Source organism: Copadichromis virginalis, linkage group LG7, assembly GCF_057382275.1.
Source record: "Copadichromis virginalis isolate Kocher_CV1m ecotype Utaka linkage group LG7, C_Virginalis_male_GT1.1, whole genome shotgun sequence".
In the NCBI taxonomy this organism is placed as follows: domain Eukaryota; kingdom Metazoa; phylum Chordata; class Actinopteri; order Cichliformes; family Cichlidae; genus Copadichromis; species Copadichromis virginalis.
This window is the reverse complement of record NC_140624.1, coordinates 28,726,064-28,744,584: the sequence shown is the minus strand read 5'-3', so window position 1 is coordinate 28,744,584 and position 18,521 is coordinate 28,726,064. Positions and strand designations below refer to the sequence as shown.

General features: G+C 47.6%; 2 protein-coding genes across 9 annotated transcripts in view; both read right to left on the bottom strand.

Moving 5' to 3' along the window:
• Positions 1–899: 899 nt before the first annotated feature.
• Positions 900–6,172, bottom strand: fsd1l (fibronectin type III and SPRY domain containing 1-like). Of its 3 annotated transcripts, none has more exons than XM_085462882.1 (13): positions 6,080–6,172; positions 5,028–5,123; positions 4,795–4,926; positions 4,431–4,532; positions 4,326–4,348; positions 3,924–4,045; positions 3,619–3,852; positions 3,451–3,549; positions 3,231–3,360; positions 2,235–2,323; positions 1,752–2,006; positions 1,560–1,648; positions 900–1,402 (listed from the first exon to the last, which is right to left on the bottom strand). In XM_085462882.1, exons 1-13 carry the CDS (start codon positions 6,092–6,094, stop codon positions 1,301–1,303), a joined length of 1,488 nt encoding a protein of 495 aa, XP_085319008.1. In that variant the 5' UTR covers positions 6,095–6,172; the 3' UTR covers positions 900–1,300. The 3 variants fall into 3 exon arrangements, with proteins under 3 accessions (XP_085319008.1, XP_085319009.1, XP_085319011.1); XM_085462883.1 differs by having other exon boundaries at positions 2,235–2,320; XM_085462885.1 differs by lacking the exon at positions 6,080–6,172 and adding an exon at positions 5,445–5,946.
• A 1,377-nt stretch (positions 6,173–7,549) lies between these two features.
• The window catches only part of apc (APC regulator of WNT signaling pathway), a 32,161-nt gene continuing 21,189 nt past the window's right edge, over positions 7,550–18,521 (bottom strand). For 2 of the 6 annotated variants that reach the window (XM_085462877.1, XM_085462880.1), the window contains 14 exons: positions 18,222–18,330; positions 18,026–18,139; positions 17,880–17,954; positions 17,747–17,797; positions 17,570–17,656; positions 17,304–17,481; positions 17,027–17,227; positions 16,854–16,949; positions 16,597–16,736; positions 16,431–16,508; positions 13,686–13,802; positions 13,390–13,604; positions 10,352–13,307; positions 7,550–10,133 (listed from right to left, as the gene is read on the bottom strand). In XM_085462877.1, the coding sequence (XP_085319003.1) occupies positions 8,202–10,133; positions 10,352–13,307; positions 13,390–13,604; positions 13,686–13,802; positions 16,431–16,508; positions 16,597–16,736; positions 16,854–16,949; positions 17,027–17,227; positions 17,304–17,481; positions 17,570–17,656; positions 17,747–17,797; positions 17,880–17,954; positions 18,026–18,139; positions 18,222–18,330 (6,349 nt within the window). In that variant the 3' untranslated portion in view covers positions 7,550–8,201. Of the gene's footprint in view, positions 10,134–10,351; positions 13,308–13,389; positions 13,605–13,685; positions 13,803–16,430; positions 16,509–16,596; positions 16,950–17,026; positions 17,228–17,303; positions 17,482–17,569; positions 17,657–17,746; positions 17,798–17,879; positions 17,955–18,025; positions 18,140–18,221; positions 18,331–18,521 lie in introns of all 6 variants that reach the window. The other 4 variants (XM_085462875.1, XM_085462876.1, XM_085462879.1 and 1 more) reach the window with 3 other exon arrangements.

Genomic DNA, 18,521 nt, shown 5'->3' with positions numbered 1-18,521 from the left:
AAAGTAGCTGTTAAAAACGTCTCGGTTGCGCTGTGTCGCTCAGACCAGTGTTCACACTGAGATCACCGCACTCTTATTTTTAATGAGATTTTTTTAATCTGTTTATTTATTTACGTGACTTTTTTCTTCAGTTTGATTTTTAATTCTGTTATTTCTATTGATATAAATGTTTTCATATTTTTACCTTTAACTTTTTTTTTTTTATCCTGTGACTTCACAGGATAAAGGCATACGTCAGGATTTTTTGTTTTACAATAAAAGACTTTATAAACAAACAGAGGTAAAGTTAAAAATTGATTTTAAATCTGAAATCGGGTGTTCTGATTGGCTTGTGACATTTAACAAAAGGACCAATCATGGCAGCTGACTCCAGTCCTCCCGTCTGCATTCAGATCCTTGCTGTGATCATCCTCCTGTGTTTTGGAGTCTATAGCTTCATCAAGGTAACCGTCAGACTTTTGATTTTGGGTCCAACGTGACCTCCTGCTCACGCAGTCCTCCCCTTCCTCTCTGCAGGGAGCCTCCTCCTCCTCCTTCAGCTGGTGGTCAATCCTGGGAGCTGCCTGTCTGCTCGCCACCGCCTTTGCTGCCTTTCGCCTCTATGAGGTCTGCAGGAGGAAGGCAGAGGAGGCGAAGAAGAGGCAAGACAAAGACGAGCACAGAGGATTGTCTGAGGAGAAGTGATGAAGAGGAGCTTCAGATCAATAATCCTTAATTATTTTAATTTGTCCCAAACGGCTGATGTCACACTTTCTCTCTCCTGATTGGCTGCTGGGTGGTGTTACACTGTAAAAAGATTCTGTAAATTATTCATGTTTTATTTTGATGGGATCACCGAGCATTTTCTGTGTGCTTTTATTTTTAAAACTGTGTTCATTGACAGAAAACATTGATTCTGGTCAGATCAATAAATTCACTTTTTAATCAATGATTTCATAAAATCTTATACCCTGGTTCCTTCACAATAAAAGTCAGTCATGTGGTCAGAATAAGAAGTTTCAAAATAAAGTTTAGTAGCAATGTGCAGCACTGTCTCTAGTCCACTCTTTCAGAATAATGGTATCTTACACGACAAACAGAGAACTTGAAAATAAATTACATCTAGGTGCAGTTTTCAAAGGAAAATCCACAGCTACATACTATGGCTTCAGTTCCAGACTTTCACAATAAAAGCCTCACAGTAGAGTAAAAACTGTTGTAAAATTGATGCTCAATAGCAATAAATCTGATAGAAACTTATTGATTTTAAGAATTACAAACAGCAATGATATGACTTAAAATAAAACCACTCATCAGTCGATCACGGGGAAAGGCTGCTGAGGCTCCGATTGGTTGTCAGGAAATTTCCCATAAAGCTCGGCACCTGAAGACCTGTCGCTATGGTGATACCACCACACCAAACCTAAGGCACAGTTTTACAGCAGTTAGCACTTTAATACATGCAGAGTATGTCCTGTAATATATTGAGAGTACTGTGATACTGTCAGTGTACCGTTACTTAACCGTGACTGTACAGTATTACTGTACTATTACTGTAGTGTTACTGTTATAGTACTCACGGTGAAGGCGGGGACAAGCGGCTGGCTGAACTTTGTTTTGAAGGCGTGAACAAGACGAAGATGATCTACATCAATAAACAACAAATCACCTGAAACAAACAGGAAGTCAATTCAGAAACAAAAACAAACAAAAAAACAAACACACTGTCAATGAGCAACCAGGAAGTTGAAAATACTCTTTGTTTTTCGGACCGTTGTCATAGTCACAGTAGATTCCGATTCGGTGAGGTAATGGCCAATCCAGTGTCTTTGCTCGGTTGTTGTGCTTTGCGGCAAGAGAGCTCTGCAGCCATTGGCTGGCGTGGAGACACCACGAACCGGTGCCCTTCCCTAATTGGTCAAAGCGTCCCAGGCTGCCCCGATAGGCCACCCCTACACTGAATGATTTCCAGTCAGCCAGGGGGCGGAGCTCCCAGTAGTGACAACCATTAGTCATCTCCTCGTCACCTAGGAGACCAGGAAGGAATTTCTTTTTAATTTTTAAAATTAGAAATCTTTTATTTTAACTTGTATTATTAAAAATTATTTTAAAAAATGAATAAAATTTCAATGTCAAATCATTAAATCCAAGTTGTTATTAAATCAACTTTTTTTTTTAAAATTCTGACATCTTAAAGACATTCACTTTAGTGTTACTACAGTATTAGTACTGCAATAAGAGTGCAGTATTACTACCCAGCACTGTGTATGACTCCCCAGCAAATCGATCGCGTCCTCCTCGACTTGCAGCCGTTTTATTGGGTGATGGCGTGGCGCTCCGGCTGCTGAGGTAAACACAAAAAAAAATGTTAATAAATGTCAACAGCATAGCGGGAATGAAACGGCAAGGTGAAACAGCCAATGAGGTTGTGCCAAAGCATGATGCAGCAGAGAGGAAGATGAGCGTGACAAAAACATTTCATTTGTTACATGATGGAAGAAAAGTTTATGTTACGACATCATTTCCTTTAAACATGTTAAGCCTTTATTTTGAAATAAAACCAAACATGAACTTTTTAATTAAAACAGGAAATTAAACGCTGATGTGATGTCAGCAGTGATGTGAAAATGGCAAATGGAGAGAGTGATTGGTTGCTAGGAAACCACTCAGCCATGATTGTTTCTACCTGAGCAAGTTGGAGAGGAAGCAGCACGGAGACTGAGGAGGGATAAAAAGGTTAAAGGTTATTTACTGAGGCACGTGTGAACTGGTGAGACAGGTAGCCGCTGTGATCTCATCACGATCTCACCTCTGAATGAGTCAGCTGATCAGTAAATGTGTAATGAGGAGGTGTGGCCTCCTGACTCTACAATTCTCTTGAATCAGCTGACCCATTCCGGCAGGGCCAGCATGTTTATTTAGGAGGTCAGAGATAAAATGACAAACAGTTAGTGATGATGTACAGCTTGGCGGCGTCCAGTCACAGAGGGAGATACGAAAAATCAGCAAAAAAAGTGATGTGGCCCAACCAGCTTTTTCAGGGAATTAAGAGCACCTCCTGCTGTCGTTACCTGACCAGCACAGGTGTGTCACTCTACAGGTGAGAAAAGTGCATCTTCCTGTTCTTTCTCTTTCACAATAAAAGCCTGTGCATTTCACAATACTGTGAGCGATGAACTTTACCGTGCTTCTAAGATACATTCAGGTGTATTAAAAAACACAACGGCCTCATCACTAACAGCTGTCCTCACCTGCTTTTGTTCTCTTTGCCTCGCAGGCGAGGATCATGACCTTTGACCCCCTGAGGCTCCCAGGTCACCGTGTCACCCTGAACCTTGAGCTCAGCGTGCGCTGTTGAAGCGTCGAAGCTGAAGTTATACGCTGCAGACAAAAACATGGAAAACAAGGCGTCATCATTATCTGAGGCTCCGCCCCTCAAACACAGTTAAATATTCCACGTCGTGTGCTCACCTGTTGTTTCTATGGCGATAGGCTCTGAGAACTCGCCAGCTGCCGCTTTGTTTCTAGCTCGGACTCGAATGGCAATGAAACGCGAATCGAACTTCAAACCTGAAATGCAGAAATTGGTTTAAACTCAATGATGCTGTAGCCATGCAATAATGACCTCTGACCTTTTACCTGAGATGGTGACCTGAGGTTCGATAATGTCACAGACTTTCTCCCAGCATGCCTCTCCTGCCACTCTCAGTGTGCTGTCACGGTCCGTTTTTCGGTACTCTAGGTCGTAACGTTCGATTGGTCTGCTGCTGCTATCGCCACCACTGTCTGCCTCACCGGGCGGTCGCCAGGTGACCGTGATGGTGTTGTCACGGACTACACAACTGGAGGCATCGATCTGTGGAGCTCTCGGCACTGAGAAACAAGAAAAACATGTGACCTCTGACCTCACAGAACAACCACCTGAACTGTTTGCGTCAACTGACCTGGCAGAAAGTGAAGTCGTTGAAGCCCCGCCCTCTCTGCACTGAAGTCCACAGTAAATTGTGACATGTTGTCTGACACCGCAGGGCGAGTGGTTAGGCGGAACGCCGGCGCCATTGTTACCCTAGTAACAGTGTTGGGGCGGATCCCAATGGAGTGGGGTGGGTTAGGTGTTAGTATTTAGGGATGGGGTTAGAAAGGTTGGGGCGGAGTTTGTATGCAAATCATTGGAGAGCTTCAGTAAGTGGTTTGTTAGTTTGAAAAGATTCAGAAGAATCAATGATATCAAAAAGAAACATTGTAAACAAACAAACAAAAACAAACATCTGATATCATCAAATGAAATGAAATGACAATGAAAACACACATTACACAGCTTTACACATTAAACAAATCAGACATACCGTTCTTTGATTTGTTTTGCTGCCTGAAAACAAAACAAAAAAACATTTTTAGTTTTTTTTAAATGAACTGATGACATCATCTTCCTTGTCTTCATCACGCCTCACCGCGAGAAATTCTTCTTCAGTGTTGATCGTAAGTGTTTGATTTGCAAAGTCAAGAAGCTCCTCGCAAGAGACCAGAGCAAACTTGCCCTCTGACAGCTGCTTCTGAAACACCATGCAGAAAACAACCCAGTCAAGCAATCAATAGCTTCAAAAATAAAAAATGGAAACAAATAAAGTGCTGCCAATGAATAGATATAAAAAATATTTATGAATGTATATACATTAAATGTAAAATATTATTTATTTGCAAAGTAGAAAAAATCACTTTAAAAACAATGAGTAAATAAATATGTAAAACTAAATAATATACTAAAAAATAAAGTGTTCCAGATAAAAATAATTCATTAAAAAATAAAGTTTCTACCTGAAGCTCCGCCTCCTTTCTTTGCTTCTCTTCTTTGATTATGTAACGGAGCTCCGCCCCCTTCTCCTCCAGGGCAGAGTTTAGCTTCTCCAACTCTGCCTCCAAGTCTGACATCACCTTGCATGACTCCTCCTGATTTAGCAAAGTTAACTTTAGTTATTTTTCCTTTAGTTTCTCTTGTCCCATCCACCTAAGCCCTTCCCTTTGTTAATTCAGCTGATTAATGAGCTGACCTGCAGGCCCGTCAGCGTGTGATCAACTGCTTCCAGGAAGTTTTGGAGCTCCTCGTTCTTACTGGCCAATGTGCTGATAATCCTGCGCAGAGCTTCCTGTTTACAAACAAACATTTAAAAAATAAACTATTTTTTACAGCACCTTCCTCCATGTTGGTGAAGCCTTAAGCAGCACTAAGTAATCACAAAACTGTTAGAGCAGAGACAGCGAGACACACAGAGCTCCTCTTCCTCATCTTCCTCCCTGATTCCACACCTGACAGAGACCAATCAGACGAGAGCATCGGCTCAGAAGGCGGGTTAAACACCTCGACCAGGATCAGCCTCCGTAGACCATAATGGACCAAAGAAGGCTTGGCATCCTAGCTGAGGTGAATACAACCATCACCATCCTGCCAGTCTCTGGCCCGCACACACCTGCCTGCTCCACCTGTTAGAACTGCAGCTGTCCGACCTTCAGATGGCGCTCTCATTGGTTAAAGACTCAACGGAAGTCTGGCAGGAAGTCTGGACACACTGAACCAAAATAAAAGGTGAAAGCACAGATCGAAGCTTCACCTGGTAGCCCTGAGATGATGATGCTCTAAGAATGAACTGACTGACTATTGATTGAATGATTGACATGTACATTTTGTTGGCTGTGCACTGATACTGAACTGTAATTTCACGCTTTTGTAACGCGTATGTTTTTAGAAACTCAGTAAAGCACATTTGAACAGGAATGAGGTATTTTACTATGAAAATTACTTCGGATGTACGGGTTTTATTTTGAAACTTGGAGGGTTCATTGTGACCCCAAAGTCTGAACACGCTAAAGGTCATGTGACCCCCACCTGTACTCGCCGACTGATCAGTATGTTATAATGCACAGCTCTTGTTCTCACTGAAGCTCGGTCCACCAGAGAAAGAGAAGCTAACCGCTAACCGCTAGCAGCTAATCCCCCCTCCTCTGCTTCCATTTCCTTGCACCTCTCCCTCCACCACGTCCGCCCCCCTCACTCCCCTAACTTTCACTCACTGCTCGATTGATCACCGATTGATCACACTCTTACCTTCTGAGCGTCCATCACCTGAGACAGAAACAGCGGTAAGTGGGGACGAAGGTACGGGCCTGAAGTGACGGCATACGTATGTACATACTCATTTCCTGTGAAGTGTGTCAAAATAAGAGCGCGGAGAAGAGAAAACTGATGGGGATGTATATTAATTATTGATTCTGATGTTTGCGCAGTAGTGTGCAAAAATCTTGAGTCAGACCTTCTGGTTATTTTAAAAGTGCCCTTGAGCAAAAGTTCTCCTGCTTTCTGAAAGTTTAAAATTCTTCCTTGGCTTTTTTTGACATGTGTTCAAACCAGTCCTTGTACCTGACCTCTGAACTTTGACCTGTGAGTAAAAGTTCAGTGTGGGATCATCCTGACAGAGCACACAACATAAGGCAGAAACATCCAAACAACAGCTTTGAATGCCCTTCAAGAAACTACAGTGGGAGACCCTCACAGAGATGATGGAGAGCTGCTCAGAGAGCTCAGCTGAAGGATGAGGAGCACTCACAGCAAGTATTGACTTTCTGGTGAAAATCTGGAGGGCCTGCAGCTGGAGGAGATGATCAGGGGCTGAAGCAGTGGCTTCACTGAGTTTTACCTCAGAGATTTGAATGATTTCAGAGAAGCTCCTCTGAACCCAGAGCTGCTCCTGTTGTTTGAGTCCAGGAGGAGACAAATGGAGGAAACATGAACATTAATGAAACACATTAAACGGTAAAAAGAGGCAGCAGTGTTCCAGTCAAACCTTCAGAGCAGACGATTCTCATTGGATGAAACAGTATTTGTTGGATCTGACCTGAAGAATCCTCAATGTTTTTGCTTTGATTTTAAGGACCTACCTAAAGCTTTCTCCAAGATTGCAGACGCCATCACCTGCTGCTTTACACATTTGTGTGACTGAGTTTCTTTATTCAGCAGGGTGTTTACGCAGCACAGCAGCTGAATGGCTGTTTAAAGACTACTCAGTCTAAGCCTCACTCAGATTTTCCTTCACTTCTCACATCCAGTGAAAGTTAAACCTTCCTGTTCATCCACAGATCAGCTCCAAACCGCGACACACATTAAAATCACCAACACGTTTCATCATCATCGATTCAATTATATTTATACAGTGCCCAATCCCACCAGCCGACTCAGCTTGACTTATACTATCCAGAATACAGGGGGGGTCTCCCTGTAGTCTGGATATTCTGGATAGCATTCAGATGATTTCCTCACTCTCGGTTCACATCAACTTTTTTGATGTTTTTTTACAGGTTTTATAAATAAAGTTTGTAATGATCACGAGACCAACTTTCTGCACCTAAGATGTCAAATGTGATTGGCTATAATCGTCTTCATTACCTCCTGTTTAAAGCTGCAATAAAACAGGTCACACCAGTGTTTCAAACTTTATTGACAGAGCCACAGAGAGCAGCAGATTTATGTTGTCACATGAAAGCAGACAGGAAGTGGATCAGTAAAAACAGAAAGCTGGTATCGTGTTGCATTCGTTTAATGTTCAGATTTAAAATCAAGAACCAAAAATCTGCTCATTTAAATTATGTGCTTCAGTTCAGTTTACAGCAATAACTTACGGTTTACAGTGTTATCTGTTTCCATGGCGACACACAGAAAGTCTTCTGCCAAGCCTCGTCAACCGTCTCAGGTGGGTCAGGTATTCGAGTCAGCAGCAGACTTCCAAAGAAGAAGAGAGGTTCTGACAGAACAGATGACCAACTGAAGGGCGGGTCTCTGACTGACTCAAAGACACTGAATGTGATTGGTCAGAAGCTGAGAGGGGGCTCACTAATTGGTTGGATCCAACTGTTCTGTTCAGAACCAAACTCAAAAAACATGAAAAACTATCAAAGGCGCTGAATTATCAACATCATCATCATCAGTGTCCATGGTTACTGTCATGTTAGGGGGTTGGGGCCATGCAGGGTAAGGCAGGGGGCAGAGCTAAGCGCTACACATCTTTAGTGGTATAAAAACATAAAAAGTTCATGTTAGAGTTTCTTTGAGTTGATGGACAGCTGGCAGCAGCCAATCAGGAGAGAGGAGCAGGTGAGGGGGTGGGCACAGCACTTAAATACACTCACTTTCTGTACAGTTCATCTCATAAACATTTCCTGTTGGTCTTGCATATTTACACAGATGTCACGATGTATGAGCCGCGTTCGCCACCGCCCCCACTGCTGCCACCACCCCCACTGCTGCCACCACCCTCGCCTCCCTTTGGCTCGCGTTTCTTCGTGATTGGGGTGGGGATAAGGGAGGGCCGCGTAGGGGTAGTGGAAGATGATGTGGTGGTAGTGGGTGCTGTGCCTTCAGCACTGCTCTTCCTTGGGCTTGGCGTGTAGTTGAAGGGGCTGACTCGGGCCGCAACGGCACCGCTGCGCTGCTGAGCGCGCTGCTGCTGGTGCGGCGGCTGTTGCGGCCGGCTCTCGATCGGCGCTGGCTTTTCGTCAAGGCTCTCGCAGCTGCGGCGCAGGTTAAGGTTAGAGGAGGAAGAGGAGGAGGAAGACGGGATCTTGGAGGGAGCGGGGCTGTCGATGATGGGTGGGGCATTGATGGCAGTAGGCGAGCGGGCAGAGCAGGAGGAGGAGGAGCGGGGGTTGTTGACAGGGCAGTCCTCCAGCCGGACCCACACGTCTTCGGACTTGTCGGCGAAGCCTCGGTTGCTGAATGGGTCGCCGCTGCTCTTTGCCTTTCTCCACGTTCCCTTCAATCTCATGGCACTCTCCTCCTCACTCCGTCCCTTCTCGCTGGACTCGGAGGATGCTGACAGCACGGACGATGAGCTTCCCGTTCTTTTCCAGGTGCCGACGCGCGGCAGAGAGGTTGAGTGTTTCCCGCTGCTGGCTCCGCCTCCCCCACTGCTGTTTTCCCGTTTCCAGGTGCCGGTGCGGCTGAAGCGAGATGATGTCACTTCCTGTGGGCGTGACGGGCTTTCAGAGTGTGAACGGTTGACGTCGTTTCTCCTGGCAGTTGAAGGTAGTGGCGAGTCTGGGCTGGATGGCGACTCGAGAGCGGCTGCCACTGCAGTCTCCTCCAGCTTCCTCTTCAGTGTCGGGCTCGGAGCTTCTTTGATAAAGGTTGACTGCCTTACGAGTGCCGGCTTCTCAGGCTCCGCCTTTTGCTTCTTGGCGGCAGTGGAGCCACTGACTCTCGATGTGGACTCGCTTCTCGGGATGCCACCACCACTCTTCGGGGTTGTGGTGGGTTTAGTGGTCCTGGATGCAGAGGATGATGATGCACTTCCTGGAGAAGCCGTGCGTGGCAGCTGCGAGAGCTTCCCTCCTTTCTGACTGGGTGCTGGGGTGGAGCGAGATGGGGTGGAGTCCCGAGAGGACCCGCCCACTCGATCTACATCGCTGCCTCCAGGAGCTTTGGCCACAGCAGCTGCTCGGGGCTTGCTCCGCCCCCTGGCTGCCGGCTCCGCTCTTGGCTTTCCAGTGATCAGACTCCTGTACACCTTCTTCCCGCCCCTCAAAGCCTTCGCTTCCTCCTCCTCCTCCTCCTCTCTCTTCTTCTTGGCCTCCAGCGTGCTGCGCTCACCAGGCTTCAGGATCGTCGCGCCTCGCTTTGTCTTCTCCTCTGGTTCCTCCTCCTCTTCGTTGTTATTAGCTGTTGTAAGGTGGAAGGGCGAGCCGACAGATTTCAACGACAGGACCGAGTCAGAGTCTGATGATGGCTGGCGGGAGAGTGAGGAAGCAGCGGCAGCGGCATTCAAGCTGCTGACGATGGAGTTGGCACCTTCTTGGATGGCCTTCCAATCAAAGGACTCTGAATCTGGAGAGGCAGGGCTCCTTGGTGCATCTGAAGGCTCCTCCTCAGCCAGAATGCCATCTTCAGCTTTGGAGACAGATAGAGGCGGGGCGGGTACAGGGAGGGTGGTGGTTTTCTTTTTCTTCTTGGGCATGGCGGAACTGATGCACTCCTGCAGCAAGTCGTCCTCCGAGTCTATGCTCAGTGAGCTCAGCGAGGAGTTCCTGGAGAAGCACACGGGCGTGTCCTCAACATGAAAGGCTTTAGGTGCATAGCCAGTGGCCGCAGGGGGGCGAGGCTTTGACTCCACCTATCAGGGATAGAGGAGCACAGAGGGACATCTGTCACAAGACTGATACATTTCTGTGAAGCAAAACTGTAACTCCACCAGGAAGTAACAAAGTAACAAGTAAACAAGGTAAACAGTACACACTACACTAATTACGCCTTACTCTGTGTACTCTCTACACTGAGTACTACTCTGTGTACTCTCTGCTCTAAGTACTTTACTCAAGTATCTAGACACACCTCTGCTGGAGGGGGTGGAGACTTTGCCCCCTCTTTGCCTTTGTCTTGCTGCTCCGGCGGGGGTGGGGCAAACTCCTTGTTGTTGTTCTCCTGGTCGATGTCGCTCAGTGAGCTCAGCGAGGAGTTCCTGGAGAAGCATACGGGCGTGTCCTCAATAGCGAACTTCTGCTTCTCGTCCGTGGCCGTCTGATTGGTCGGTGGTTTTGTGCGTGGAAAAACGGCAGCTGTCTGCTGCTTCTTCTTCCTGCCTTCTTCTTCTTTTGCCTTCTTTTCTTCTTCGTCCTTCTCGCCGCCATCCTCTTCATCAAAGTCCAGCGAGCTCAGTGAGTCATTGCGTGAGAAGCAGCATGGCGTTCCTTCAATCGGCGTGTAGTGGCGCGGCGAGTCAAATGCGAATCCCGGCTTTGCTTTTGCAGCTGCTGTTGTGGTGACGCCATACAGCGCCCGCTGAGGCATCGGCTTCACAGGCGATGTTGGCTTCTTCTTCTGCTGCTGCGGGCCAAGGGGAGACGGGGCCGTTGGAGGGAGAGGAGGCGGTAAAGGCGGGGTTTGCAAGTGCTCGCTGTTTGCCGCTGCTCTGACAGGCTTCCTGGGTTTGGCTTTGGGCATGGCAGCACTAATGCACTCGGCAAGAATGTCATCTCCGTTCTCGCCCTCAGGAAACCCTGCCCTTCTCCTAGGGGCAGAGGTGGGTTGGGCTACAGGTACGAGGCCCGCTCCCATCTGCTCATTGGGTGGGGAGTCAATGGTCAGATCACTAAGAGACGTGGCAGTGGAGAAGTTGAGCGGCGTTCCCTCCACACAGTAAACTCTGGGCACCTCCTCCGGCGGCGGCATGTCCTTCCTGGGCTGCGGTTGGGCACGGCTTTGAGGTGAGAGGATTTTGTAGACAGGAAGCTGGCTTGGTTTCCGTGGTGCTGCTTGCTGCTGCTTCTTTGGTTTCCGTGATGATTTGGGCATGGCCATGTTGATACATGCCTCCAGGATCTCAATGTCATCGTCATCATCTGATTCATCAAGGATGGGTTTAGGAGGCTCTTCCTTCCTCTCCTCAACCCCACCCTCATCCTCCTCTTTCTTCTTTTTCATCTCCGCGGGAATGTAGGGCTCATCCAGACTGAGTGCGCTCAGACTGGAGGCACGGGAGAAGCCATGCGGCGTGCTCTCGGTGGCAAAGTGCAGCAGTACGTCGGCACTGCTTTCCTCCTCATCCTTCTTCTTGGCCTTTTCCTCCTCCTTCGTCTTCTGCGGCGGTGGTGGTGTCTTGGCACGGCTTGGTGGCATGGTCTGACCTGGGCTGTCGGGCAGGTCACTGGGGCTCACCACGCCGCTCGGCATGCCGCTGGAGGGCTCGCTGGAACGCACGGAGCTGGCAATGGAGGAGGTGGAAAAGCTCTCGAGCGAGCTGACGGACGTGCAGCGGCTGAACATCAGCGGTGTCTCCTGAGCGTACGGCTGCTCCGGCGGGCTCTTAGGAGTCCTTGCGCCTGATGAACTCACATGGTGATGGTGGTGATGATGATGGCTATGGTGGTGGTGGTGGCTACGGCGCCCCCGTGTGGATGGTGCAGCAGTGGTCTGGCTCTCAGCCTCTTTTCGCTGCTGCTGCTCATGTGCGTCCTTCTCACTGACAGGGAGTGTCGGGTAGTCGATACCGCCGCCGCTCCCCCCTTTCCTCTTTCTTGTTATGACATCACCGTCTTCCTCCTCTTCAGAGGACAGCGAGGATAGCGAACTGCCTCTGGAGAAGCAGATGGGTGTGTCCTCTACGCAGTATGTCTGTGTCGACTCCTGGTTGCTTTTTGGCGCCCCCCGGGTGCTGGGAGGAGGTGGTGGGCGGAGCTTGCTGGCAGAGTTTGATGGGGGTGGTGGAATAGAGGAGGAGGCGGTCTCCTCTGGTTTGAAGAGCTTTTTACGTGTGGCATCAGTGCCGTACTTTAAGCTGTAGTCGATTGGCTGCTCGGTCGTAGACTCTGTACCATAATTCGATGTTGCTGTGACAACGACATAGCGTGGAGGCGAAACTGCTGCCATGTGCCCGCTACCGGCTGCTGAATCACTGCCGTCGTTCCTCCTCAGTCTGGCGTCCTGCTCACTGTCATCATCGCTCTCAATGGCGCCGCGATGATTAGGGCTCTGGCGCCCAGAGTTCAGCTGTTCGTCAGAGTACTTGAGGCTATAGTTTATGGGCGTGTCCAGCTCTCCGCCGTCATCGTCCGCCATGTGGTTGGCGCTGCGTATCTTATGGGCCAGATCAGCTGGGTACTTCCTGTAGACACAACACTTGTTAGCGCTGCTCTCGTCTGACGAGTAGAAGGGTTCAGAGGACGGTTTGGTCTTCCCACGGTTGCCGTAACCATCAGCGCTCGTCACACTGTTAAGGCTGTCGCTGGACGCCCGCACGCTGGGCGGGAACACTGAGCGAGTGTATGCTGCTTCCTCGCTTGCCCTCTTTGATCCGTCTCCATTCTTTGGGCTCGATAGCACCGGCGTGTTGGTATATGAGCGCGTGACGCTGCCTGCTCCTCCTGTGGCACCATTACAGCCCCGCCCCTTCCTGTGCGCCGCCTTGGGGCTCAGGTTGTCGATGTTGTCGAAGGTCTCCGACAGCTGTTGTGCATCCAGCTCCTCGAATAAAGCTTTCTGTTTACGGGCCTGTAGTGATGGGGCGCCTGCACCAGGAGACACCACGCTGGCATCCTTGTAGCGTGCTGGGCGGTTGGCCATCAGGTTACGCAGCGCAGCGGCACTGCCCATGGCGATCATTTTATGGCGTGAATGGATGAGGTTGCGCAGCATGCCCACGGCGCCCAGCTCCCAGAGGGCCTCCTGGTCTTTGGTGTCGCGGGCAGAGAGGTTCCAGAGCGTGCCACAGGCGTTGGACACAATGGTCAGGCTGTGAGACTTCAGGTGCTGCAGCAGCGTTGGCAGGCAGCCATGTTCCCGTAGGATCTGCCTGCAGGACAAGAACAGGGAGAATAGTCAGAGAGACAGTGCAAGTTCATATCCAACGCTTTGTTTACCCAAGTTTACTTTACCTGTGCGCCTCGTTGGTGGCGATAAGGCTTGAGACGTTTCGCAGGATGCCACCACCACTTTCAATTATGGCGAGTGTGTTGGTGTGGCTGCGATGCGTCAGTGTCCCCACCAAAAACGCCAGAGCACCGTCCACAGCGCAGATATCAGCCTTATTCTCTGTGCAGTGAGCCGACAGGTTCCAGAGCGCACTCAGTACAGACTTCAGCGTCGACTCCTGTAGAAGGACAGGAAGAAGAAATGGTTTCAGAGCATGCTTAGTGTAGAAACATTAACAGGAGAAGAACAGAACGTTTACCTTCTGCACCTCGAGAGCGCAGCCCATCAGCGCTCGGACACTGCCGACCTCACGTAGCGTCTTCTTACTGTTAACATCAGCACGCCAGGACAGGTTCCTCAGCACGCTAGCTATCACCTGAAACAGCGAATCACAGCAAGGGGTCACTTAACAAATCTTTCTAAAGGACAGGTGGACGCTGTGTAGGGCTGCTGGATTATGGCAAAAATGATAATCACGATTATTTTCACTGAAATTGAGATCACGATTATTTGACGATATTTATTTAACCCTTTAAGACCTACTATAGAACCAAGTCCACCAGAGCTTATATTATTTTTTTACATGCTGTAGTGCCATTTGTGGGAGCATTTCAAGTTGCTATACATCAATACAACTGTTATAGCCCATATTTTAATAATATGTATGCATTAAGTCCATAGTAATTACATAAATTGCAAAAAAGTGCAATAAACTACAAAAAAAATTGAAAATTGCTTTTGTTTTGTTTACATATATTTCTACTTGGAGAAATTTAAGAGGTTTATCCCTCAAAACTTTAAATACAATAAAGTTGCAAAAAATAGTTTCCCACCACAGGAAATTTACTTTGAGTGTCTTCATAGTTTTATTTTGGAGATACAGCAATTTTTATATACTGCAGGAAAAAAAAACAATCCTATGATGCAAATTTGCAAAGAAAACAGCATGTGCATCATTTCACTGTGGGAAGTGTTACGAACAGCTGATCGGATCAGCAAAGCGTGTTTCTGGAATATTATGTTTTTGTTCCTGCAAGCGCTTTTTATGCAATTTTTGCAAAGCTATATGTGGAACGAAACCGTGACCGAGGACAAGCTGATGGCATAAGATGTAAGTACAACTCCTCCGGTTTCATATGCAAAATAGAGATGGACCGATCCGATATTACGTATCGGTATCGGTCCGATACTGACCTAAATGACTGGATCGGATATCGGAGAAAAATAAAAAATGTAATCCGATCCATTAAATATCACGAAAGCACCTCACAAAACTTGCAACACGCCGTAACTCACCTCAGAACGTTAGCATGTCAGAGCAGTATGCATCACGTGATAGAGCGGCTGTGGCATGCGGGACCTGTAGGTGGTCTGGATAGCATGTGGAGCTTCGCTAGCAACCCGGCATTTCATCTCCGACAAAGTTATCCCCGAGAGAAGTAAAGCAAGTGTGTAAGTCCATCTCTGAATGTTTGTAAAGCATTCCTGCGTTAAGCTTAACGAGCGACTGCCTCTCGCTCTCCGGCTGCTACTTCAATCGTGAAACTGCTTAACGATCAGCTGATCAGCTTTTCTGTCGCGAGTCCGTGTCTCTTCTTTGTTTTTGGCCCACTTTGCACCAGAAAGAGGAAACCAGCGGCTGAACAACAGCAGCACGTTTAAGCTTGATAAGCTGTTGTTAGAATTTATTTAATCTTACTTTCTACTCGAGGATCTTTTTCTACGTAGCTGACGCTGGTAACTGTGCAGGGGCGGATCTAGCAAAGTTTAACCAGGGGGGCCGATAGGGCATTAACAGGGAAAAGGGGGCACAAAGACATACTTTTCTTTCTTATTCTCATTTAAAATGTCGAGCTTTTAATAAATAATTATCTGACACACAAAGTTTTAATTTGATGTAAAATGAATAGAAGTCAATTACTGTATATAGTGACTATTAAGTCTAATATATATACCCTAGTAAGCTATAGTACTTTTTCCTTTGGGAAGGTACCATCTGTGCAGTCTGCAATTTTGTTGAAGAAAGATGTTGAATCTATTTAATATTTCTTGAAAAATAATTGATTTCTGTGCATTTTTTTTCACACTGCATCAAATTAAGGTTGATTACGTCGATTAAGCATCATGAGGTGGAGCGTGAGGGGTGGTTCCCTATTTTTTATTTATTTATTTTTGTTGTTGCTGGGAGTTGGAACCCTATTAGTTAGGTTGCTTAATATTTACGCTAAGTACTCTTTAAAATACCAGAATAGGGAGGATGGTGTAGGTCTAAGTTTTTTAGATTGATCAGTATTGCTGAACTATGAAATATTTTTTTTGCATACAGGTATAACAGAATAGCTTTAGTGTAGTTGTTGTTTTAAACTTGAGTATGAACTTGCAGACTTGCAAAATGCAGCAAGATATTTTAAAAAACAGTTTTGTTGATTAAAAAACACTATATCGGATTCATATCGGTATCGGCAGATATCCAAATTTATGATATCGGTATCGGTATCGGAGATAAAAAAGTGGTATCGTGCCATCTCTAATGCAAAACAAATTATTGCGCTAGCTTACACGGTTCAGGTTCTACAGGGATTTAACAATAGTTACGCAAAACGGAGCTTACTGCTCTGACCGGCTTTAAAGGGTTAACAATGACTTTAAAAAATAATATAAAATAGTGTGCAACACCACTGAAGTTTTTTTTTTTTTAACTCTCTTTTCAACCAACGGCAGTCACTCTCCAAATAACTTCTGCTTAGCTTTCCGAGCTTCCCTCGGGTCCTCTTAATCAGCGGTCTCCAACCTTTTTTGCGCCACGGACCGGTTTATGCCCGACAATATTTTCACGGACCGGCCTTTAAGGTGTCGCGGATAAATGAGGGAGGGGCTAATAATCGGCTCAGTCATTTTTAATGATCGTTGAAAGCCCAGATCGTAATCGTGATTAAAATTCGATTAATTGAGCAGCCCTAACGCTGTGACATAATGGGTTGGCGGTGGAGCCATGTGTGCTTACCTGCTGCAGGTCTTCACTCTCAGACTTGAGCTGAGCGACCATTGCTCGCATGCAGCCCTTCATAGAGCACAAAGTGGCCTGAAAAAAAAAATACAACACGAGGGTCATCATCTTCCTTTCATCTGATTGGTTAATCAGTCGAAAAAGTAAATTAAGTTCCTCTTACCTTATTGGCTACATCTCCAAAGGTGAGATTGGTGAGTGCCATGCCAGCGTATCGCCGCAGAGTGATGCTGTAGTGATCGCTGCTCAGACCGAACATCTCGCAGTCCACCTGTAGCAGCTCTGCCACCGCCTGCAGACCGCCTGCAGGGACAGAACACCCCAGTGTGAGCAACAGGAAACAGGAAGCAAGGAGCAGGAAAGACGGTTCAGGAAATGAGACGGAGCGGGAAACAGGGAGGCAAACCCAGAGAAACCCACCGAGCTCGTTCATGGCGTGCCGATGCTCTTCGTCAAAGGACAGCTTCATGAGGACACAGACGGCTGGACAAATCTGATGCTCCACAGGGGACGGCACTGAGAAGACACACACACATTACACACATAACATCTGCTGACTGCTCACTGGTGGGCACGTGTGTGACTTCACTCACTGGGGTTGTCCTCCTGGTCGACACCCCTCTCATGATTCTCCTGCCAGGTCCAGCATGCCTCGCAGTAATGGCGCACCTGCTCCAACAGGTGGAGCACTCTGATCTCTCGCCGCCCTCTCTTATCGTCCGGCTGACTGTGCACAATGTTGTGGAGCGCCGCTGACGCCCGTGCGCGCGCCTCCTTACTGCCACGGGAGTTACCTAGGCAACACAAGAAAACGAGTGAGGTCACATGACAACAGGCATATGTATCACTACTGAACGACTTGACCGTTACCTAGCAACAAGGAGTCCTTGTCGTTGCCATGCAGCAGCTGAATGAGCAGCGGCAGACAGCCAGACTGACGCATAGCAATGCACGAGTCCTGTGAGCTTGACATGGCGAGCAGCGTCCGTGACATGTCGTCCTTATCGTGTGTCCCCAGCATGGACAGCAGGCTGTACACCATCTCCACCTGCCAGGGGTGACACAGGTGTACCCCGCATGTGAGACACTGTTAAACGGTACGCAGGTGAAGCAGTTTTGTTGTCAAGGAGACTTACTTTGGTTCCCAGATGGCTGGTGATTCGTCGAGGCACAGAATAGCTCGTCTCATTGGCTGGCTCGTGATCCAAACGAGTGCCTGCGCTCTGCAGCAGGAGTGACGGTTTAAAAATCAGGTTCAAAGAAGAGATTCCAAAGTAAAGATTCCAAGTGATGTTACATGACGAGTTGCTCACCTGCGCCCCAGCCAATCCGCTGCTTTCGCTCGCCCCCTGAGCACCTTCAACCTGGAGAGAAAGGAGAGAAAGTGAGGCGCAGGCTGGGTAACAGATGAGCGTGTAAGGTGAGGTGTTTGCATATGATCCTTACAGGTGAGGTTACCTGCAGCCGGGCCCCGAGCCGCAGGATGTCTTTCTCTATCTGCTGTATCCGAGCCACGCGAGTCTGAAACACAGAGTACAGGTGTCAAAACACATTTACAGATACGGGTACAGACGCAGGTGAGCTCCTCCTACCTGAGCTCTCCTCTCCATCTCCTTACAGGAGCCCAGCTGCTTCTCCATCGCTGTTCGCAGCTGATGGGCATCATACTCAAGCTGACGGCGATTTAAGTCTGTCTGTAGAGAGAACTGACACGGATGCCCTCATTAACACATTAACATTAACCAGTTTGACTCTAGCCCACTCCCACACCGTTGCAGGAGTTCTTACATTCCCAGTGAGCGGCAGACTGTCGATCCTCTTGGTGAGATCCTGCAGCTGAGCGTAGTACCAGTCCTTCTCCTTCTCCTCCTTATCCAGCTCCGCCAATAGGAGAGACCTGCCAAGGGCAGCAGCCAATCACAGGGCAGGAGAAATAGGCGGGAAAAACAAATGAAGCAAATAAAACATAGAAACAATTAGAAAACTGAATAGTCTGACCTTCTGCATCAGCTAAAAACAATTTGACCATTTGATATTCTGTGATATATGTAGGTTCTACTACATCAGCAGTATCCTCAGTAATACCTC